Below are 24,724 nucleotides of genomic sequence, written 5' to 3' on the forward strand. Positions count from 1 at the left end.
GGCAACTCAGTTATTTTAAAGTTGCTATCAAGGAGGGCCACTCTGGTCAAGCAGCTTTTTAAAAGACCTCAGATGCTTTCAGTATGAAAATTCACATGCAAGAAAGGGGAAGGACTCTCCAGACTTCACAGCTGGCCTTAGGAGCGTGTGGAATTTGAAATGCCAAACGTGGGGTTGTTTTTCATTAAAAAGTCAGTTTGTTATGGAAATTGGGTATTTTGTGCCGAAATTTTCAGTCGTTCAGTCTCAAAGACTGGATTTATCATGACAAGGAATGAGAGATGCATGTTTAGCAGTGAAGTGGTGGCTGCAGACTCTGACTTTACTGTTGCGCTGGCATTTCCAGAGCAGCTTCCCATGTCTTGCAAATAGGGGATTCATCTGGAACCTTGTAACGCTGCCGAAAAGCAAACAGTAATAATAGGTGCAGCTTGCAGGTGAAAGGAAAGACCAATGCATGCTCAGTAATGAGGGAAAATCGGTGGAGATGGGTCGGTGGCAATTTTCCTCTCTAACTTTCTCGAGTGTGTGACCCTTTTATCAAGTGAAGCCTGCCTTCTGTTACTCACTTGACTTAACTCTTATTCCTGAGCAAAAGGGAGGGTGGCTGCTGCAAAAGAGAGGTGGACGCCGCTCTGAGCTGAACGGAGAGGTGTTGCAGAGCTCTGTGCCCGGTAACGCAGAAGCACGTCTCGTCTGGCTTCAGACCCTGTCGCCGTCGTCTTGTTGGGTGCCCACCCGTTTGACAGAAGTTCCTGTGGTTTCAGGAGTGATGTGATTGCACGTTGCGGAGCACGTTTCAAGAGAGTCTTTTGGCTGAGTATCTTCTGTGGCAGATACCTTGTCGGTGCTGGAGTCAGGACGGAAGGGGGTATCTTATCCGTGCTTTCTGCCCAAAGCCACAGCAGTCGCGGAGGCTGGGATCTGAAGGCTGCTGTTTGGGGGGGGGGGGGTGTGGGGGGGGTGTCTCCCCTCTCTCTGGGGAGGCACCCGCCAAAAGAGTTGGGGTGGGACAGTGCTGCAGGATGGAGGGCAGCTCTCCAAAAGCTGTAGCCTCTGCCTTCTCTTGACTGCGTCATCTGGTGTGCTCGCATGAGGTTTTAATAGCCGTGCATTCACGCAGGGTGTAAGCATACGCTAAGAATAGACGGATGTGAGGTGACCGAGGCGGTGACTCCAGAGAGGGACAGCTCTGCAGAAACGCTCCGCTCTGAGCAGAAGTAAAGGACTGTACCTACGGCTAAATACATTTGTTCTGACGTGCCTTTGCGGCTCATTCATTCAGATAAAGGTACTTCAGTCAGTAATAGGGCATGCGTGCTTATCTGAAACTCTCCGCTGGGCTACGCTGAGACCTGAGTGGGGAAGCCAAATTTGGTCAAAAGCATAGTATACAGCTGTCATTTATCAAGAGTTAAATCGGAAGGAGCTGTTTTTAAAGCTTACAGTAAGATGTCGGAATTATCTGGGCACAGAAAAAGACGTGTAAATGCTTTCTGTAACCACAAGGAAAGGTATTTATCCCAAGCTGGTAGAAGTGCAGAAGGCCCTGAAAATCAAACATTTTTATCAAAGTCATCAAAAAGACGTAACAACTGGCAGATGTAGTTTAAGTGTTTTAGTTTGAAATGAAAGTCTCTATGAAAGGGAAAAGGCATACTTTGTGTTTACAGTCAGCATATGAAATTTGGCACTTACTCTTTTATTACTTAATTTTTATTTTGGAAAGTGTCAAGTACGTAGAAGTTTACGGTAACTTATGTTAGTAGTCCTTCCCCATCTGCTGTGTTATAATGATGCCCTAGTGGTACTTTGACACTCGTTATACAATGGACTACCTAGTCAAGTGATGTAAATTTTGTTGCTCTAAGCTCTTCAATTAAGCTGGATTAGTTTGCACAAGGTGGGTGTTAAGTCCAGCCAACGTATTTGGTAAAACAAATGGAAAAATTCATGTAGACTGTTTTTGAAGAGCACCGTGTTCAATATTGCAAAATGAGTATGATGGCCTTCTGTGGTTTTTATTTTTATTTTTAAATGAGTCACAAGGACAGGATAATTATCAGAGAGTCTGCACTGGCATGCACTCTCAGAAATGATTATGCAAAAAATACTTTTCCGAATGGTAGCTAAAGAGCTCCTAGCTCCATGTTGGGAGACAAGAAACATAGTACTAATTAACGTTAGGCCAGCAAAGAAAGATACTTCGCTTGCCTATTTGAATGAAACGCAGCGTGAACTGTACTGGCCAGTGATGCACGAACTATACGCAGTCGAAGTTAATATTTGCTGTGCTTGTGTTCCCTAGGTCATCACACTATTTACATTGGGGTCCACGTGCCGAAGAGCTATAGGAGAAGGAGGCGTCATAGAAGAAGACCTGGGCACAAAGAAAAGAAAGAAAAGGAGAAAATCTCTGAGAACTACTCCGACAAATCAGACGTAGAAAACGCTGACGAGACAAGCAGCAGCATCCTTAAACCGCTCAGTAAGTACTGGTTTCAGTTGTCGCTCACTACAATGGTCTGTTGTCTAGTGATCTGCTCCTGATCTGATCACAGAGGAGGAAACCGAATCCACGAAAACAGTCATCTCGTGTTGCAGGGTCGGAGTAATCTTAATCAGTTGCTGTCGAATGGTTGCTGTGGCTCGGAAAAGGCACAGGCTGGAGCAGACATTTCGTCCCTCTGTATCACCTGAGTTTGCTCCTGAGCTAATGCCAGGCAGGAACAGGCCAAATTTTAAAAAGCAATTTGACACTGTGTGTAAAGAGATAGCAAGGAAACACAAAGACTGAGTAGATGCCTAGGCAGATCCATTGCAGCTTCTGCCCTGGCTCTCAGGATGCGCACCCTCTCTAGAATTGAAGCGCCTCATGGTTTCGGCTAGAAACAGCCTCGTAGGAGCAGGCTGATGAGAAGCACCAAGACCACTGCTATAGACTGTGAGAAACGTACCCGCTTGGGATTTGGCTTCGTTGTATCAATAACGTGTGGTGCTAGTAAGTCTTTTTCCCTTCAGTAATTGACCAGTTTTAAGTTTTGCAAACAAAGAGAAGAATAAAATGTAGCATTACTGTGTGGCTGAGTATCTGTAGGGGTTGAATATCTGAATTTTGATAGGCAGATGAGGTCCGTTTGGGATGCCCTATACGTCCGTTCGTACTGACATTGTTAACCAAAGGAGAGAGATCTTTATCTAGTGCCATCACTTTCCAGCTCTTCGGTAGCATCATAGGAGACTGTCATAAAGTCCCATTCCTCTTGCTGTCTTCTCTGTTGGCCACAAGCTTGTTCTGAAATCTGGGGGACGGCTGCTTGAATAGAAGTGGGAGAAAGATGGTGACAGCCTGCTAAAATGGGAACATGCTAACAAGGTTTGAGTACAGGAGAACAGCCCGGGATATGATACAGCTCAGATTATTGAGGCGAATTCCAGATGGTTGGAGTTTCATTAAAGAACTTGTCTGTAAGTGGGAAAATGCTTCCTGTGCGAGAGACAGAGAGAGAGGAGCAAGCAGGGGTCATACGACCTGATCTTTGATTGAAGAAATATGTGACTTTTTCATTTCGAAATTCTCTTGCTGGGTAGTTGCTGCATCTAAAGACACTAACATGGGATCAGATCAGCCATGTCTTCGGCGCAGGGCCTGTTACTCTCGGTGGTGCAGATACTTCAGAGAGCAGCGACTGGAAAGGGAGGCAAGTCACAAAGTCCGTTTGCTCTTCGTAGCTGTAGTTCCCTAGTTGTCCCAAGGAAGTTTTCTTGTCAACGCTCAGAAACCAGGAGTTGGTTTTACACTGAAAGACATAACTACCTGTCTTCAATAACACTAGATATTTTAAGTCTAATTTTTTTATTTACATCTCTGTTCTTCTTTGGCGTGCAGGTGGCCAGATCTGTAGAAATTCCTTTTTGACTTTGGATGTAGCGATATCCTAGGGGAATCGTTTCCACAGGCTAATTGTGCCCACAGTTGAAAACCTATTTCTTCCATCAGGTTTTGATTTTTCTGCCTTTCGTTTTGTTCATCATTGTGTCTGTTTTGTGTCATTTCAGAAAGGGTTAATGGTATTTTTTCCTCTATTGTTTGCACAGGTTAGTATGTTCTTGCTTACTCTTTATCTGCCTGTAAAAATGTGCAGTCTTTTCATCTCTCTCTGAGAACTTTCCCGTCGTCTTTTCCACCCTGACCTCTTTGCGCTATGTTTTTTTGGAGTGGGATCACTTAAATATCGCACAATATTCCAGGTGTCCCATGCAATAGCATTAATACTACCTCATCTGTAACGTCTTCTGTATTGTTCACCGTCTCACGTATCCAGATACTTTACGAGGTTCTTGCAGGGACTTGCTGTTTTGCGCTGGTGGCCAGATCTTTTTACGAGCTGGCACAGTTAAGTTAGAACACTGTTAAGGATAGGAGTAGTTCAGATTACTGACTTGAATTTCCAAACATTGAATTACACGTTGCCTCATACCCCCAGGTTTTTTTCCCTTCTGAAACTCTTGTCTTCATAGCTGACCTGAATTATTTGTTTCCTACACTTTTTTTGCTCGCCAACAAGCCTTTCTTCTCTAGTTCTGCATATGTAGTAACGCCAGGCTTCCTTCAGAAATTTCTGCTCCTCCGCTTTTGGCATTCTCCGTCATTTATAAACGGCTCTTTTATTTCCATTTCCTTTTCTGTCTCATAGTTGGTTGCTGATCTGAGACAGTTGTTGGATATTGAGACTGTTCCAGCTTGAGATGTCTCTTAACTGGAACTTTGATGAAGGCTTTTTGAGGGTCTGAATGGCTTACGTGTGCCATGTATCCGGCTGCTGTGTTCACTCTCCGTCATGGCAAGCGTGTCCAAGAGAAGACCAGTTCTCTTCAGATGAAGCTTACCAGCTTAGTCTGATATTCATTACTGGCAATCGTGGCAAGAAATCTCAGTTACAACACTGGTTTTTTTAATCTTCATCTGTTCATAGTCAATGAATGAGGGGTATGTGGCTCAAATTCAGTTTCAAACCATATTATAAGGCTATTAGAAACAAAGAACTGAGGAATTTTGAACAGCAATTTTAATGGAGTTGGGAGAAAACTGCAATGAAATATATTACATGTATTTGAGTCAGCTCTCAGTAGAGAGTATGAGGCATCAGAAACTGAAATATTTGTTAGGGCTGTGTGCTTTAGTAGAGTGGGACAGAAAGAAGCGTTTGCTATGGAGTAGGGATGCCCGTTGGCCGGTGGCTGCATTGTGCCCAGGAAGGAGAGAGTTTTGGATTTTGCTTTTCTTCTTTGAAGCGGGGGAAAAAATAACAGAAGCTGAGCAAGAAGTGAAATGCAGAGCGTGGAGACAACCAGAGAGTGAGCGTTAGTCTAACATGCTTGAGTTTGTTTCACAGGGGTGGTTGATTATAAAGGGACTGCATCTGTCAGAGCTAGGCCAGCTCTGCAGGGGTTGCTGGTTCACAGAACGGTTTGGGTTGGAAGGGACCTTAAAGACCATCTAGTTCCAACCCTCCTGCCATGGGCAGGGACGCCTTCCGCTAGACCAGGGTGCTCAAAGCCCCATCCAGCCTGGCCTTGAACGCTTCCACGGAGGGGGCATCCACAACCTCTCTGGGCAACTGTTCCGGCGCCTCACCACCCTCACAGTGAAAAACTTCCTGACATCTCATCTAAATTGACCCTCTGTCAGGTTAAAGCCATTACCCCTTGTCCTATCGCTACCTGCCCTTGTGAAAAGTCACTCTCCAGCTTTCTTGTAGGCCCCTTTAGGTACTGGCAGGCTGCTCTAAGGTCTCCCCGGAGCCTGCTCTTCTGCAGGCTGAACAACCCCAACTCTCTCAGCCTGTCTTCACAGGAGAGGTGCTCCAGCCCCCTGATCATCTTCATGGCCTCCTCTGGATTTACTCCAACAGGTCCATGTCCTCCTTATGTTGGGGGCCCCAGAGCTGGATGCAGTACTCTGGGCGGGGGGGCTTCATGGGAGCAGAGTAGAGGGGGAGAATCCCCTCCCTCGACCTGCTGGCCACGCTTCTTTTGATGCAGCCCAGGATAGGGTTGGCTTTCTGGGCTGCAGACGCACATTGCTGGGTCGTGCTGAGCTTCTCATCAACCAACGCCCCCAAGTCCTTCTCCTCAGGGCTGCTCTGAATCCATTCTCCGCCCAGCCTGTATTTGTGCTTGGGATTGCCCCGACCCATGTGCAGGACCTTGCACTTGGCCTTGTTGGACTTCATGAGGTTCGCACGGGCCCGCCTCTCAAGCCTGTCCAGGTCCCTCTGGATGGCATCCCTTCCCTCCAGCGTGTCGACCGCACCACGCAGCTCGGTATCGTCGGCAAACTTGCCGAGGGTGCCCTCAATCCCGCTGTCCGTGTCGCCAACAAAGATGTTAAACGGTGCCGGTCCCAACACCGACGCCTGAGGAAAGCCACTCGTCACTGCTCTCCACTTGGACATCGAGCCGTTGACTGCAACTCTTTGAGCGTGACCATCCAGCCAATTCCTTATCCACCGAGTGGTCCATCTGACATCCAATTTAGAGACAAGGATGTTGTGCAGGACAGTGTCAAATGCTTTGCACAACTCCAGGTAGATGTCGTCCGTTGCTCTTCCCTTATCCACCAACGCTGTAACCCTGTTGTAGAAGGCCACCACATTTGTCAGGCACGATTCGCCCTTAGTGAAGCCCTGTTGGCTGTCACCAATCACCTTATTTTCCATGTGCCTTAGCGTATTTTCCAGGAGGATCTGCTCCGTGGTTTTGCCGGGCACAGAGGTGAGACTGACTGGCCTGTAGTTCCCCAGGTCTTCCTTTTTTCCCTTTTTAAAAATGGAGGTTATGTATGTGGGGTACACAGTGTTGCCGTGTCGTCAGAAGAGGAGAAAAAAAAGAAGTGCTGGACACCAAGGAAAGAGGAAATCCTGAGCCCGCTGTGCCGTCTTACGCAGCTCAGCGCCTTTCTCGTGAAGGGACCCAAGAATAGAAGCGCGGGGGTGTTGCGGTTCCCAGGATTAAGGACTGCTGTGTTAATGACCTTTGCATAACACCGCTTTGCGTGATGGCTGGCTGTAACCGGGGACTCTGCTCTCCATTAAAAAACGGGATCGGATTCACGCATGCTTCAGGTACCCGTCAGAGACTGAGGCTCGATGAATACTGGGTTGTGAATATAATGCGTAGGACACTGCCTTCAGAAAGGCTGCGGCGGAGGTGATAGGTGCATGCAAGTTTAATGAGATAATAAAATGAAAGTGCTGTTGATGTAGTTATTGGTGAGATGAAGGGACTGAACTGGAGGATGCCGCAATCTTTTCCTTAGAATTGGAAGATGTTGCGTTCATATATTCTGTTTCGTTCATTATGTTTTAAAACAAACAAAATCCAATTTTACGTGAAGAAAACCCAAACATCTTGAGGAAAGGTACGGTGCATCTCCGTTTATAAAATTCAGAATTTATATAGCTCCTTCTCCTTGCAGTTATTGACTTGGCCAAGTATTAGACGCTGTCAGTTCAGCTTGTATATAATTGGTAGTTTATTTCATCTTCAACTACAAGGACAAGCATATAAAGTTGGATTTGCAAAATCTTTGATAACGTAGTTGTTAAAAGAGTTCCTAGAAGTTTAGGAAACTACTTGATTGTCTCCGTATACGGAGAGCTGTGTTTTTACTGAGTAGAAAGCTTAAGCCAGCTTTGATTTGATACATCACTTCTATTTCTTGACCTGTCCCTGAGGACCGTGAAGCCTTAAACCTAGATATCTTACCTGAAGATGATTTCTCAGCTTCTTTGGTGAAAACTGTGCAATCAGGTTTTGACCAAATCGGGATTTGACTCACCGGGTCAAGCTGCTTGTCCCACAATAAATGAACCTGCTGAAACATGTCTGTGGATACAGGCAAGAGAGTAAACAGATCCAGAAATGCAAACCTTCCCTATAAATGTTTTGTTCCAGTTCAAAACCGGTCTAGCTGTGCTTCTGTATTTGGGAATTGGTGCTGTCTGGAAATGTCAATCCTTTTTTTTTTTTTTTTTTTTAATCTGTGTCCAGTTGGGTTAAACGATCCAAACTCTGGTAGTTTATAAACAACCTTCAGCTCTCCCATCTGGAGAGAGTTAGGGGAATTGAACATGCACAGATACGTTTTATCCTAAGTAAATTATTGCTTGGGAAAGATGCCTCCTTCAAAAATCCAGACAGGGATATTCTCTGATACGCTGAGGAGGAGGCTTGAAGGCGATGTTCCCTCTGCAGAGCCCTTTCAGTATATTCCAGGCCTGGAGGGGCCGTCTCTGCGCTCGGCGAGAAAATCGGAGTTCACACCCTTGTTCTCAGGCAGGAGTGCTGACACGGGTGCTGGCTGAAATGTGGCTTCCTTGAACCGCAGACTATTACCCATCCGTGTTCCAGATGAAGCGTACCAGCACCTCATTTCTAAAAGCACCTCCTTTAACCAGCCTGGCCCTGGTTTCCACTGAATGACCAGTAAGAAGGAAACGCTTTTTTAGCAGTGGTTATTCTGCGCCATCCGGGAAGGTGGCATACAAGTATTTTTGAGGTTAAAAAAAAAAAAAAAAAAAGAAATTATTGCATTAGTAGTAAGTGGGCTTTCAATACCCTCTTCTTACCTGCCTAAAACACACATAAGAGTTGGAAAACAGATGAACATTTATGCTGTCAGAACACTGTGGAAGGGGAAGGATAGCGTATTGAGAGACGATGCGTAAAATGGGGTTTTCGGAGGGAAGGTTTAGTGATTTTTGTAGTGCTAATGGCCGGAGCATCGACCCACTAGTATTTTGGGCCTCTTCAATTGATCCGTGATTAACTGTGGTTAAGGCACTTAGTGGGGTGGAGGAAAGACTCAGCGGGACAGAGAAGAGATGGTGGAAAGCCACAGGAGGCTTGTCAGCTGGCGTGGGTAGAGGTGTCAAGCCCGGTTCTGCCTCCTCAGGTCGGCCGATAGCTGATCTCAGTATGAAGCAGATGGTATGGGTTGCTGTTACTTGCAAGGGACGAGACAAGGGAGGAACAGCAAAGGCAGATACAAGCTGCTGCTTCGGGACAGGCTGCGCTCTGAATCCATTTCCCTCTTCCTCATTCTTTCCTACAGATGTGCGGAGAGTTTCTCGTGAGGAAATGCAGCTCTGCTTGATCTGGGAAGGGGTTTCTTCTCATTGTCTGGTTGCCCTCCAAGTTAATTTGGCTCGCCTCCCTGGCTCAAACCCAATGAAATCATGTCTCTCGGTAAGCCCTGTCGTAGCAGGCAGCGTGTAGACGCCGTGTTTACATACACGGCAGTAAGAGGTGCTCCGCAGAGATGCCCGTGCTTGTGCAGAACTTGCTTGGGTTGTCCTTGGCCTGGCCCAGCTCCGTGCCCCTTAGACACACAGCATGTGCAGAAGGTACATGGTAACAAAGATACGAATCTCTCTATTTTGAAACTCTGATAGAGTTTAGAACAGGAGGGCTTGGAATAGGGGGTACAGACTTGGGCTGATGCGAGTGATTACCGTGTCAGAAGAAACAGAAGTAGAAAAACGTATGGTTCTTTGACAGACTGGAAATTCTCGGCTTTGTTCAGCTGATCTGTGCGTGACCTACGGTTTCTGGAAGGTAAGAAACTGTCTGTGTGTATTCGTGACTCTGAATTCAGCGGCTGGCATAAAAGTCCTTTTATAGGCAAAGGTGATTCCAAGCAAATGGAGAGCAGGAAGCCCAAAATATAAAATACCTGCCCCTTTCCAAAATATCTTGGGGCATTTCATGTGTAGTCAAGGACTAGTATTATAAGCTATAAAGTAATGACTTGCAATACCACACCTCAGTTCAAGCCCTAAGGCATTTTACACAAAGTAATCGCAAACCCGATGCTGGTAACATAGGTAACAAAAGATTGAAAAGTCTCTGTTCTTTGGAGTGATTTTAAAGCTAGCTGGCAATAAACATCCTCAAACCTTGTTCTCGGGAAGTTAACTAGAGGCATCGTTTGCTTCTTAATTTTTCTTGTTCTCAGTTTAAAAAGTAAGGGTGAGAAGGTGCGGGCATGGCACTCCCGTGCCCCGCGTTCACGCGAAGCGATGCTCGCTCCTCTGCTCTGCTCTGTGACGTTTTGCAGCGCTGTTAATGCAGCCTGCGGGCTTGAGGAGGCTGCGAGCCTTCCTTCGCAATTTTAGGGAAAGAAGGCAATAGGCAAGTGGCTTGCAGCAACTTACGTTCTTGAGGTCTTTCTCCTCTGAATCACAAAGTTTCGTTGGCTGCCTGACTTTAGCCTCTTTCCGCTTTCATTTTTAACGTTGTTACGTGGAAAAAGGATAAAGGTGGCGTTTGCTTTGATGGGAGGGTAAGCTGCCTGCTGACGTTTACTCTCCAGTTGTAAACGTGGGACGTCTTCATCCTCGTCCTTAGTACTTCACATGCATATGAACACATATTTGTCCATTCAAATTCCCTACCTTTAAAGACCAAGAGGGAGTCTTCGGGAGTTCCCTTTGCTGAAGGGCTGTAAGGTTAGATTTTTCCTTTAATGATCTGTTATTGGCCAAGGATAAAGGTTTTATCCCACAAGTTGTGGGGTATAGAGCCTTGCTGCAATACCGTATGGTTTACTGTTTCTGTTAAAACCACTTGCAGGTCTGAAAAATTGTTGTTGCCAAAGCGAAAGGTTTGTCTGAACTCAGCGTAACGCTTAAGAAAATGGAGCGGGAGGAAAGGAAATTCAGCGTTCGTAGTTTGCTGGAAATGGGCATTCAGGGCACTCTGCCCCATGCAGTGCTGGGCTTCAGAAATGACTGTGATACTTAGCTCTAGCAGTGGATTCAGCAACGTAGGGGGACCCAAAAGCAACGAGCAATAATGAGGGGCCCACGAAACTAATTGTCGTTGTTGTAATAGACTTTGGGGCGTGTTGTAATAGACTTTTCTTAGCGCTTGCATCCGTGAAGAGAGTAAAACCTGCTTGTTTGGCAGGAGTCAAAATGTTGACAGGTGGATAAATACAACTGCAGAATCTACGTTTTGGAAAACCTTAAAGGGAGGGATAAGTGGTTGTGAGCTGAGGCCGTCTTTCATTTTACGCTGTTGGTTGCAGCTCTCCTGCAGATGGTCGCATGTGGGCTAAGCTTACTGAAGGTTTTCTTTACCGGTTGAAGGGTGTAACTATGATCCTGCTTACAGGACACGAAACCAGAAACAGGGAAAAGAGGTTGAAAATCTGGATCTGTCTGTTGGAGTGGTTTCTAGAAGACCCGTATAGCAAGAGAGAGGGAAGGGATGATAGGTCATCCCATCAAAGGTTTGTAAAGGTTTGCAGTTTGCTCAGAGGAATTCTTCTTCCACCCACCAGCAGTAGTTCTTGAAGGTTTTAGTAAAAAAAACCTCTCTTGAGCCCTCAGATGTGGGTTAGGAGGAGCATTTTGCTGAAAGAGAAAACGTTTGCAGCAGAGTCGTTTCATTAAGGTGCTGTTTGAGGCTTGCGCTGTCATTCTGGATGGAGTGCATCTCTCCCAGCGAAGGTGAAGTTTGGTCCGGACGGATCAGATTTGCTATGTAGGCAACCGCTCTGCCCCTCGGAAATGAGCGCCAAGCGTCATCCCTCACTACCGGTTAACATGCACCTTCTAACAATTCTAATTTAAAATGCAGCCTTCTCTCAAAAGTAAGTTCTGTGTAATCTGGGGCTAGGAAAGCTGGAACTCTGGAGAATCCTCCTTGCTTGAAGCTTGCTGTCAGTTTTGGGTATGTGCGCTAAGACTTTGCTGCTGAATACCTGCATTTAAGGTAGCGCTCGGGAGGATGCCTGACATGGAGAGAGAACTGTAATTATCTCTAATAGATTGTCTGAACCTGACAGATCCTGCAACATCAGTTGGCACCATTGTTTTTGTTTTGTTTTGAAAACTCGTTAATCAATGCTTGGTTTATCGAGATGCCTAGCAATGTGGAAGAAGTTGTGGTGAGCAATCTTCTAGCATGAATTCACCGTGCTGATTTGTGTCAGTGCAGGCTTTTTCATTTCTAACCCAAGTACGACAGTTTGTCTGTTGCTTCTGGTTGCTGTGGGACACCTTGAAGTTGATGGCATTAGTATCCTTAGTTTCCTTTACGTTACGGTTTGCTGCTTGCATAACGAATATGTTTTTTGGCCCTTTCAGGTTCTGGAAGTCTTCTAGTGGTTCTAAGTGCCTAGGTCAGAGAGTGGTGCTCTGTGTGTGTGTATAAATAGTTTTCTAACATCTGTCTGTCGAGTGCAGTACCTCTGAACGGTGCTAGCCAGGTATCCCCAGAGGCCAAGCTACTCTGCTTTTTTGCTGTATTCTCTTACTCGCCAACACGATCTTTAGCAGAAGAAGCGGCCCACCTATGGGGCTGAAGTGCCCATTGATTCCTCTGTGCTCTTGATTCTCCAAGTGCTTCATCACGTCCATAATTCCTGCTGAAATCTCTAAGACCTGAGCATGCATGCGGGTGTTTCTGGATCGCTCGCTGCCCCACCAGTGGCGAAGTTACAATCTGTTCACCTCATGCTGCGCGTTTCTTGAGAACCGTCGTATTTTGACGTACGTCTGCCCCTTTGCTCAGTATCAGTGCTTGCGAACGGTTTGCTTACAGAAGGCTCTGTCCCTGGCACGGCCTCTGCGACAGAGACAAGGCTCTATTTGAAACCGCTCGTGGATAAAGCAATTTGAGCCCCACCGGTGTGGAAACCATCTCTTGTCTAGTTTTAAATGCATCCGCGATGCATTCGGCAGGGGTTTTCCAGGCTTTCTGCGGCAGGCCTCTCCTTACGAAGAGCAAGCTTTGCAGCTCCCCAGCACAAAACTGCCTCTTCTCGGGAGCGCTTCTACACAAAATGGGAAACAAGTTGCATGCAGGGTTACTGAAGCGGTACGGCATTTTGAGGAGAATACAGCGTGCCTGATCTGTAGGTACACCTGCCTGCAGCCCGAGCCGGAGACTGCTTGTCAAAATGCCTGTCAAAGTGCCTGGGACACTTAGAGAATTGCTCCTCTTTGTCTTAAGGTTGAGTGTGAGGTGGTTATTTAATTGTACGTCTCTTAAAAAAATGTGTTTGTGATCTCTTTGGCTGGTCTTAAACGGTCTTCCTACCTCTTGATGTGCAGTCTGGTTTACGATGAAGTAAATTTCTGGTATTGGTTCCCAACTGAGAGCGCCTGCCTTGCAGGAAAAGATCCTGCGTTATGGAGAACGTCCCAGTTGATTTCCAGTGAGGAGTGGAAGTTGCCAGTCCAACTGTGGAACAGTCCATCCATAATGAGATCGAATTAATTCAACAAGGATATTTAAACATCAGTTTAGGATGGTGTCTACTCAGGCTTGGTGTCTACCCTGAAAGTTCATTAAGCTAGCAGCTATAAATAGCAAGAGACAGCTACAGGATTGAAATAAATGTACCTACTTAGCAGAGCAGATGCAGCACAGTCAGGGCTGTGCCAAGAGTCTTCTTTCTGTTAGCGTTGTTGGATTTTTCAGCAATCCAATTTCTTTCCTGGCTCTTCAGGACATGGGGTGGGACTTTCCAAAAGCTTTTCGCTTCAGCTCACCGCAGTAAGAGCAACGGCAGAAGCAGTGTTGAGAGCCTTTGAAAAAACACCGGGCAGGATGGCCAAATAGCTTTATCTTTTTTGATTAACATTTTACGTGGGGAAGGCTTTCCCATAAATGTAAGGGGACCGTTGGGATTTTGGTCTTGAAGAACGGCACAGCCGGCTAGCGGCTTGGTCCAAGGTGGCGGAGTCAGTTGAAGCCTGCCTTTTTCTGCCCCTCCGATCTCTCACGTGGCAAGTCGCCGATTTCGGTCGCGCGCAGTGCGACTGCAGAGGTGAACGCAGAAATAATTATGGCTTGGATTGCAAACGTGCCCTCTGCCTAGCTGGGGGCCCGTCAGAGAGGCTGTTGGGGCCGCAGCTGGCTGAGTAAACGGGAAAGGGCCTGGGAAGGTGCTCGGGGGCAGGCAGGCTGTGGGAAGGGTGCGGGTGAGGAGCTCAGCCGTGCCTGGTGAGCGCAGAGCCCGGCAGTGCTGGGCACGGCACCGTCTGCTGACACAGCCCTCCCGTCTGCTCTCGCCCTGCAAAGGAGAGGTTGCATAACGCAGGGAGAGACCGCTAATTACCTGGGCTGGACATCTGACTATACCTAGGGTAAAGCTGACTGCGTCCCGGCCCCGAGTATTTGGTTAGGGACCTTCTTCTAGCGGGTCAGGCTCCTCTAAGGCAAGGACCCCTTTCGTCCCTGGCAGTCTGCCTCATTTTGTGGGGGTCAGGAAGCTCCCTTGCCTTTCGCTGCAGGGGAGACAAACCTGGAGTGGCTGGAGGTTTCAAGATGGATGATTTGGGGTTTATGGGTGGGTTCAGGGAAGAGGTTGTGACCTCAAAAAATGCAGAGGAAAGATGGGGAGAGGGGGGTGTAAGGAGAGGTTACCTGAAGATGCGGTTGACTGACAGTTAGGAGGACTTCTTGTAGGTGTGGGAGTGACAGAGAAGAGACACATGGAGGAGGGAGGTACTTCAAGCAGCAGCTAAACCCACCTTCCTTTCACCCGTTAATTACTCCAGCTCTCGGCGGTGGGAGATGGCCTGGATGGTATTTCGCTTGTTCCTGTGGCTCTGTTCTAACTGCAAAGGCTCACAGCTCCCCCTGAAGCACTTGGACAGGCTGAAGGCACATGGTGATACGAGGTTGGGTCTAGATGTGAACTGTCACCCTAGGCAAAGGCTTTCTTTTTCTTCTTGGCGAGAGTACAGGGTTTTTCTCAGACAGCTAATTAAAAAAATTGCTTTCTTCGCAACACCTCTTGATTGAAGTGTTGGGTTTTTTTCTTTTTTAACTTGACTTGTGCGTATGCCGATCACATAAGGGCTTCTTACGAACACTTAGGTTTCTTTAAAACGCTTTGCCCTTCCCTTACACGTAACATCCACCTTATTTAGGTAAATGCGTGGCTGAAATGGAGCTTGCAGCGCAGAACGGTGCTCACCTGCCTGGTGCTCTCGGTTTGCCTTTGCTGTGCAGCCGAAGGCTGGCAGTCCTGAGAGCTGATCCGTGCGAGCGAGTTGCTCTCGGGAGGCCGAGAGGAGCAGGCGGCTGCTTTTTGTTCCCTGTTTCCAGGTGAGCAAACGGTGCGGCTTTTTATCGCTGCCAAGTATGCTCCCCTGCTCTTGCCTGCACACACCCCCCCCCATTACGTTTTTGCCCTTTCCCCCTTTCAGTATGTTTTCTAAAATAATTACTGAAGTCTGGTTTTAATATCTCATTCTGACATAGAGCAAAACTCTTGTATTTTTGCCAAGCTTTCATTCCTTGCTTGTGACAGCTGGGAAAGGAGCTACGTTGTTTTTCTTTTTTTTTTTTTTTTTTTTTTTTTTAAATTCCTTTGCAAAGTCCAGATTTTAGGTCGGTGTGATAAAAGGTAGGGCTAAACTCTTCCCCCCTCAGTAGGTGTGTACTGACATGCACAATAACAGAAAGCGATCTTTCCTGGCGGTGCTGGTTGTTAAGGCAAATAGTGAGTGCCTCTGGTGCAGAGGATTAGTTCTTTTTCTGTCCAGAAAGGTATGGTAGATGTGATTTTTTTCCCTTTAGGGTCATTTCTGAAGTTGGTTTTGAGAGTAAAGGTTGGGGAAAAGAAGCAGTTGTCCCTGAATAAGTTAGGCCTGATGAAATTTCGGCATCAGTCGAGTACCCATAGGAAGTACGCGGGCGCATCCCTGTTTGGACGCGGCACGTGGGGTCTGAGCTTCGCCCTGCCGCCAGCTGCCCCGTGTGCCTTTGGCAAGTCCTGAAAGCCTGGTGTTGAAAGTCTTCAAAGGGACGGTTATGTCAGGGATCTCGTGCGAGCGAAAATAAATCTCATCCTGATGTAACAGCATTGCCCCCGTTACCCTCTCTGGTTGGCACTCTTCATAGCCACGGTTTTGCATCTCGCTCTGGCAAGTCCTTTGCTTTGCGAAAGCCCCCTGCTTAAGGGAAGCTCCAAACTCTGCTCCCTGAATTCCACCTTCTCTCTTCCTCTGCTGTGACATCTGAAGCTCTGCGTGCCGGGCTCAGTACCAGCGTCCGAGGACAAGGGGCTGAAAACCAAGGGGATGAAAGCTCCCATCTATTGGGCTTCCTCTTTGTCCTCAACGCTGGAAGCAGTCGGGGTGCTGAGGGCACTGCGCAGGCTGCTGGGAGCCCAAGTGTCTGCGCACCGAGTTCTTTCCCCGGCGGAACATCTCAGCTTGATTCCTTCTCCTTTCCCCAATATCAGTCACTCTCTTTCTTTCCAGCAACGTTCCTGTCAGGTTTTTTTTCCCATGCATTCCCCAGCCTCTAAAGTGCCACAAAAGTGTCCGTAGGAGACGAATGTCTGCTTAGCCACGCAAACAAAACCAGCCCTATCTTTGCGATCGTGCGTGGTTCCTCAAAAGAAATTAGCAGCGTAAACTGAAATTCCGTACTCAAGCTTTACTTACTTCTTGCTTGTGTATTGTGTTTCAGATAGCGGTAACGTCATTCGGTGTTTGTGTTAGTCGCCTCTAACTGCGTCGAGGCTGGTAGGTACTTCAGTGGAGTTTGCTGGCCGACGAAGGTTTATTGAATTGACTTAGGGGTGTGTCGTGTAGGATTTAGAAAGCATCTTGTATTTCTAGGATTTCAGTGTTCCTTTGGTTGTCATGCAGTCAGACTGGTGCTGAGAAGCGATTCCAGTTTGAAAAAGAGTTTAAAAAAAAATAAAAAATCGGCATTGTGACGTGCCCACGTGAAGCCATCGTAAATGCCTGGGCCTGGAATAACGTGAACGTACGGGAGACAATTTTCCACCCGCGCAGAGGCCGGGATAAAATCGTTCAGATCTGAATTCTGCTTTCAGAGATTTCTGGATGTGCCTGAAAGGCGCAGCCACTGCAGCGGAAGAAGCGGGGAATGAATGTGATCATTTTCTTCTCAAGAGAAACGATAATGTGCTTTTGATGAGGATTATTTCTAGGGGCGGTGCATTTAAAGGCACAGCGTCGTCTCTTCAGGTGTTTTTTTTTAAAACCTACCTCCGCTGTTTTCACCGTTAAAAAACAAAACAGAAAAATTGCCGTGGTGGTAACACCAATATGGATGTTAGAGCTGTCGAGCAGTTCCACTTATGTTATTGTCAACTTTAAGCGATCAAAATCCATGACCCTGAAATAACAAAATTAATTTGAATATGAAGTACAAATAACAAAAGTAGCGTTGTTTCAGCTGGCCTTCTGGCTTTGACACCCTAACGCTGTCACACTCCTGCCATACTTCTAAGTTTTCTCTACAATTTGAAGAACCGATACAAATATTTTTTGGTGAAGTGCACGTTAAGATTCTTCTATAGCTTTAACTTCCCCTTGAGAGGGGAGTTAAAATGATAAACCCCATCTGGTTCATATCGAAATAATTGTTGCAAAGTTTGAGATAAAATAATAAGAATTGAGCATTGTGCATTTGATAAATGGGGTCTGGGCAGAACAGAGAAAATCACCTGCAAAACGATGTGATGAATCAGTCTCAAAATACCTTCGTTTTGTGGTAGGTATGAGTGACACAAAGCATTTTCATTTACTGCTCGCTTCTGCCTTAATTAACTGCATGTTTGCTTGCAGCTTTACAAGTAAGCCATTCTTGATTAAGAATGGTCTTTGCTGCTTTTTTCTTTACCGGGCAGTTTTTATTAGAAATCTCCCTTGGCCAAAGGTGACACAATTAGTCGTGCTAGACGTAGAGGAAAAGAATTCAATACAAACTTGACATTGGGTTTAAAGCCACAGGGTGCATAGCTGTCTACTTTGTGGCTTTAAAGCGGTTCTTCAACTTGAAACTTCTTCACTTTTGAAGTACCAGAAAGAGTGCCTCTGGGAAGTGTTTATGGGGTATATATTGCCCCTTTGACATGGTGCACTGTTCATGTTTTAGAGGGACAAAGCAAAAAAGAGGCCAATTCCTTTCGCAGTGTGGGGGAAGACCTCCTTTAGCTGGAAGCTCGCTGTGCTAATCTTCTGTCTTGAACTGATAGCATGTGCCGCTATAATTACCTAAGCCACCTTAATTCTTTGCCTAATTCTGTTCTCTGCATTCACGTGAAACTGCTAAGGGCCAGAAAAGTCCAAGGAATTTACCGGGGGGGGGGGGGGGAGAATCTCATTTAGAAGCATTTTGATTTTAAGCCATAGATATTTCTATAGCTGAGAAGGGCTGAATTGTGTAGGTGATGGTTGGTACTGTAAAGCTGCCCTTTTTGGATTAAACTCTCTGCAAATCCGTTGGACGGTGTGGGAACAAGCCATCCCAAAGCTCCGGGTTTCTCTCTGTGTATACGGAAACAAGAGTTTGAAGCGCTTCAAAGCATACACGCTGGACCTCTCCACTGAGCAGGGTCGCTATTTCAACATTCCCCGTATGTTTCACGCCCGACGTTTCATACAGGGGGGTTTTCTGACTCCTGTTTTACCAGAAAGCATGCCTTTGTTCAAACGAGGCTCAGTCTTACTGATCAACAGGCAAACTGGTCAGCAGCGGCGTCACATCGCTTCTGTATATTTATTTTGTAGGTGTATGTAGCACGGATGCTGTTTGGAGTTGAATGGTGTTGGGTGGCAAGCACTGTACTAACGGAGGAAGAGTAGCTATCGTTGAGATCCTTACTAACTTGGTGGACATGTTAGATGTTCTCGGCTGTCACTGTTCAATCGTTATCGCCCCAGACAGAGAAGCGACTGGCTGGAGTACGAGGTGATCAGGCAAGTTACGAGTTCTCCACTTAGCTTGGTTTCCCGAGAGACTTACAGAAAGAAGAGGGTTCCGATGACTGTAGGTACCGACGTTGAGGTGGGGGGAGGCACGAGGCAGGCTCGGCGCCTGTCGCTACAGGGAACATTGGAAACAGAGCTGAGAGCTGGAAAGATCTTGTTCCCTGTGACAACTGAAAATCATTGCTTCCTTCTTAGGAAGTCTTGATGTAGGCTCTGTGCAAAATCCTCTAATGTGAATGCAACCAACATCTGGATTTTCTTTTCTAAGCCCTACTTTGCGTTTTCTGTTGGCTTTTGTGAATCTCCCTATTGGGACCATTTAAAATGTTGATCCTTAGTCTAGTTATTCTTGAAGCTGGTGTCCTTTTTTTTTTTTTTTTTTTTTAAATTTTTCTTTCCACACTCTGCAATCTGCTTATCCATCAGCAGAGCTATTGTAGACTTGCCTGTCACTCCTTGCGTCTGCCCTAGGAAGAAAGCAGGTTAGCCACTGTTGGAGGGACCGAAACGTAGGTTGCAGCTGAGATCAGCTGGCAGGGGAAGCGTTAGAGGGTAGGGATGGGTAGAAGAGAGGCTCTCCGAGTGCTTCCCGCGGCGTGGAGCCGAGTCTCCTCTCATCCCGGGAGGTGCAAGGATTATGCCCGTGACCTACTAACCTCCTCCAGTTGGGATTGCGGGTTTGGGAAATGAGTGCACAGATGGCTGCTCTCTGGATGGCAGCAGATGCTGCTGATCTAATGAGTAGGATCAATAGACGTTTTAGGAAAATCGTGGTGAGTGGTGTAGGGATGTCTGTAGAACCGCAATGCTGCTCCCTTCTCCCTAACACCGGTCATTTCTGGGCCCTTTCCTTTCTTCTTTTGCCCCCCCCCCCCCCCCCCCTTTTTCTCCTCCTCCAGATAGGGCCGGCACAAAAAGAATGCGGATAATTTTGATTGCACAAGGAAGCTGTTAGGGAATGAGATGATTAAGAAGTGTGTGGAGGGCGAACCAGAGATCTCGAGGCCAAAAACCTGTTTTACTCGGGTGCCAGTAAGTTGGTATGACAAAAAGGGAGTGTTAATAAAAAGTAAATCAATCATATAGAGAATACCCTGCTGATAGCAGAGGTCTTTCTGCCTCCCTACAGAATATCGCTCCAGTGTGTGCTTTGCTGGAGCTCGAGCTTGCATAAGCGTGAACCCTAAAATAAATACATTTCCTGAAAAACAAGCTTCATTTATACCCTCACAAATGCTTTTGAGGAAAGACTTCTGTTCAGGCTGAGTCTTCTGCAGCTGTGGGTCTTGTCCAAGGACCCACTCCCGGGTTTTTCTTTCTGCCAGGGTTATTTTAGGGATGGTGAACTTGCTTTGAAGTTTCTGCGGTGTTGGAGCAGATGCTGTGTTGTGAATGTGTTCATGCCTTGAAGAAACAACAACTTCCCGAGAGGCAAGAACTGCCTTTCTTTTATCTCTTCCGACTCTTTTATCTCTTTGACTTCCCGATAAGCCAGAATGAACTATTTCACCTGTGACCTGAAGGACTGGAAGCCAAAGAACCACCACCAAAGGAAATGGAAATGGAACGACGCTGAAATTTCAATGTCATAAACCTGAAGAATAAACAAGATAGGGTGGAGAAGGCCTCAGCCCTGGTACGTTAATCACTGCAAATGATTTCCTTACTACTTTGTTAGCGTCAGCCGTTTCCCAGAAAAATGGTATAAATCTGTACGATATCTGAAACGAAAGCTTTGAGAGCTGTGGGCTATTCTGCTCAGCTTTGAATCCTGATCCAACATCTGTTCAAGCAGGGGAGAGTCTTTGTTTGGATTTGTTTGCTGACTTCTTACCCACTGAGCGAACTTTAAAACAGTGATATTAAGTACATCAAAATTAGGTGTAGGGAAGAGCTTGGTCATCTGAAAGCTGAAGAGGAAAGCAGATGTTAACTGAAATGTAAGCGATTCTTTATAGATGTGTTTGTACTTGTACCGCCAGATTTATGTCTATAAAAAGGCAGATCCCTTTTGGTGCGTTTTGCCTTATGGTTTGTGTACTCAGTGGAAGAGTAGTGTAGACCTCAGCAGTTAAATGGAAATAAAAGTATGCATAAATCAGCAGAGCCTTTCCTTCTGTTTGTAAAGAAACATATGAATGGACTAGTCTCAACCTGAATGTGGTTTTGGGCTTGTGTTCAAGTCTCGCTTCCAACTGGAGACCTTGATATTTAAATATAGTAATGGGAACTGAGTTCATCCAACTGAGGAGGGGTGTTTGATTTAGCTCTGAGCTATGGGTATGTAATACCCTGTGAATTGCACGGCTGTGCATGAAAGGAGAGGTATTTCGAGCATCCTGATCTGTGGAGACCTCCAGCAGTTACTCTCTGTTGTGTTCATGCTCCAAGAGCGGTTTCATAACGACATGACTTACTAGGCTTGGGTTTCAGGCTCTGATTAGTAACTTGGCTCCTCTGTGTTGAAGCTACGTGGGAGTTTTTTTCGCTAGGTGAGGTGTGTGTCCTTATTTTGTACTTGCGCTTCTGCTTGGGGAACCCGGGATCGGCAGCAGAAGGCTGCGGCTGTTAAATCCGCACTTGCGCTTCCTTGGAACCAAACGATTTTCCTGATTTTTTTTAAAGCAGTGACAAGTGGAAGGATGCTGGAAGGTCGAAACGAAGCAGAAAGCATAGGTGTCAAAACCTGTTTGCTCACAAAAGGGAAGAGCCGGGCTCCACCGTGAGTCAGCTGTACGTTCAGCCTCAGAGAGCCACCCATCGTGATAGAAGTATGTCTCGGAGTGCCTGGCCCTGTGGGAGCCGGGCAAATATGGTCCGACAAGGGGATAAATGATAGAGATAATAGATCGACTTGATGTACACGATACAGGAAATAATTACAAAAGTTTACAGTGCTACGGTGACAATTTGGTCCTTGGCTGTAGAGCACTGATAGCATTGTGGGTTTGGGGGGATGCTTTTATTTTTGTTTTTAAAACGGATAAGTAGCTCTTACGACGTGAATCATCAGTCAGGAAAAAAAGAAGGACACGCACTAAATAACACCGCTCACAGGAAAGAGCGATCGGGAAGAGTGCGCTGTAGGCAGTGAAACTCTGTGTGCTTGGCTTTTTGTGCAGAGAGGTCAGAAAAGCTGTATTGAAAACAGACAACTTCGGTACCAAGACACTTAGCAAGTGTCCGGCCCCAAATCTGGGCAGAGATAGGTGTCACGCAGACTGGGAGAAGCTAGTTTAAGGTTTTGCCATGGCCTGCAGTCCGGATGAGCGAGTCTCTCTCCACGAACTGTACGGGAGCGATGGGTGATGAGCCTCTGTGAATTCCCTGTCTGAAATAAAAGATGGGCTTGAAAAGCTCCGGACGGGCAGCCCTGTAGCACGCGTCCTTGCAGTGACGTTGCACCTTAATTCACGCTAAAAGGGTTGAATGCGGTGTGTGCGAGGTGACTGGTAGCGTCTCTAGTAAGAGCGTGGTAACCCTGTCCGGTGGGAGCCGTTGTATTTCAGAGTCAAACACTTCATGGTTCCTGTGGTCTGTGGGCGATGGTGAGACTGGCTCGCCACCGCTGTGCGGAAAGAATAAACTTGGGAGATGGCGCATGATAGCTCCACAAAGTTTTGGGAGCCATTGGGGGCGCGGGGGGGGGACAGTTACGTGGGTGGGGTAGATCTGCTCCCGACGACGAGATGCGCTTATAGAAATTGCACAAAACCGCGTGGTTTCAAGTCCGTGAAGGCAATGGAAACTTGGAGGCTAGGAAAGAGTTTCAGGGACGTGGGAGGATTTCAATGCGTGACTTTGGCCGTTGGGTCCTTGGGCCTCTCAAAGCTTTCTGGGGCATCTTGCAAATCCGTCGGGCTCCGGACGCTGAAGAGAAGGGCAAGTCTGCTTCCCGTTCCTTGCTTGCAGGCGGAGTGCTGACTTGAATATTCGGCTGGGCACTGACTCTTCCTTGCGCTTTGGGTATTCCTAGAGAACATGTCTGACCCCGTTTCGTCGGACTTGCTCTTACTTGGGTTTCCCTTTATCTGTCTGGGACTCGTTCTGCCTACTTTGTATATCATGGTTTTCTTGTTCCAGCCTGTTTCTATGTAAATTGCCTAGGATGGGAAACTTCAGAAGGATGAGTCTATAGAAAAAAGAAATGTAGTCAAGTGACTTCATTCCAGCATGCATTTCATCGTGGGAATAAGAGCTCACTCTGCAGAAAGAAAATGCTCACCACCAAACAGTATAAACTTATTTAATGGCAGCAATTGTTCCTCTGGCAAAGTCGAACTAAAGCTTTCTAGGGGGATTAGTCTAGGCTTTGCATTAAAGCTGGGCTGAAACATACTCCGCATTCCTAGTGGCAGAGAAGTAGTGCCATCCAGAACAGTTGTTTCATGTCTGCTTCAAGAAACGGGGATTATTTGGGGATGAACGGTTTCAGATAAATGAGCGTTATGCCTTGTAGAATCACATTTGCTAATTGGAGGCAAAAGAAACAGCTACGTAACCACAGAATATGCTGATTTAAATTATTCACGTGGGGTTTTTTTAGAGTTAAATTTTGTCAGCTATGTAGTTGAGATACCAAGCCCACGCTCTAAACTCCTCATTTAGAGCAATCACTGAAACGTCCCCGTTTCAGCGGGACGTTTCAGTGACTTTTTTTTTTCCTTTGGCCTGGCCGCGAGGGTTTGGCAGCTTCTCGCGGCTCCCGCAAGCGATGCACGTCGTGCGTGGGTAGCCTTAGAGCCGGTGTATGAGAAGGAGGTAACAGGGTAACTGCTACAGATCTAGGGGATGAATGGCATGCCTTGGGAGCTGTAGAAATAAATGGTGCTGTAGTCTTTTTCCTAATCTGAATCTGGTTTTCATTCCAGCTGGGTCAGTGTGACTTCTCTTCAGTGGTGAAAAGGGAAGATTTCCCATTCTTTTACCTGGTCTACTTAAAATATATATGCATGTATATGTAAAGCAGGCAGTATTTTTTTAATTAATTGTTTGCCTTCGAAATGAGATTGATCTCTGTCTTGTGGGTTCCTTTAATCCTTTGGCAAGAAATGAGAAGCTTCCAACTGCAGACAAAACCACGTTTGGGGTTAAATGTGAGCGTTTTTGGATCGTTGGACCTTCCGTTACGGAAAGAGGGCTAACATCCCAGCATCGTCTTCTCCTAGGGTTTGGTCGTGCTTTGCTGTAACGATCGGAGGGACTTCAGCGGTACAGGGACAGGCTGCCAGTCCCTCTCCTGTCAGCGCCTGTAGGAACAGTGCAGGCAGAGAGCGAGCTGCGATTCAGGACAGCACCGAGGAACAAATTTAACCTAAAGCATATATTTAGCCTGGCTGTTTTCAAGAAGGTTTAAACCCATATTTAAAGCTGAGCATCTGTTGAAGCGCCGTGCAGATTGCCGATATAAATAGTTCGCCGAACTGGAGCTGCTCTGTCTACGTGGGGAAACCTAGGAGCGGGCTCGATTTCAGGGAGCGCTTTCAGCTGCTGTGCTGCGCTGGGATGATGCAAGCAGCGCGGCTTTGCCAGATGACTATTTCTGGTATAGATTCTCGCTGTCCTTGCGCCTTTTCTTTAGCTCACTTTTGAATGACCGCAGGGTTTTAGAACCAAAGAAGAAGATATCCTTTGTCACAAGTGGGAGAAATGGAGCACAAATGGGACCGGCGTTGGACTGTCAGTTCCCTGCCTCCTGCCCACCACCCTGGATGACCCTGGAGTTGTGCGGGTTTCCAGAAGCGTGGCTCTGCCGAGAGCTTTCCCTCCCCCCAGCCCTCGCCGGAGTTTACTGTAAACTGATCCTGGGAGGATGAGCAGGGCTCTCTCTTCACTGGAAAGTTGCCAGCGTGCTCTATATAGCTCGCCCCGGTCTCCCTTTGTAGGTAGAGTAATGTACAAGGGCTTTCTTCTCCCAGCATTACTTAGGAGGAGCATTCTCATTT

General features: G+C 46.7%; 1 protein-coding gene across 1 annotated transcript in view; it reads left to right on the plus strand.

The window, feature by feature from the left end:
- SLC4A4 (solute carrier family 4 member 4) overlaps window positions 1-24,724 on the plus strand; it is a 190,909-nt gene that overhangs the window by 42,558 nt on the left and 123,627 nt on the right. Inside the window, exon 3 of the mRNA XM_050896615.1 lies at window positions 2,309-2,488. Within this exon, the coding sequence (XP_050752572.1) occupies window positions 2,309-2,488 (180 nt within the window). The remainder of the gene's footprint in view (window positions 1-2,308; window positions 2,489-24,724) is intronic.

Source organism: Gymnogyps californianus, chromosome 4, assembly GCF_018139145.2.
Source record: "Gymnogyps californianus isolate 813 chromosome 4, ASM1813914v2, whole genome shotgun sequence".
NCBI classification, from domain to species: Eukaryota; Metazoa; Chordata; class Aves; order Accipitriformes; family Cathartidae; genus Gymnogyps; species Gymnogyps californianus.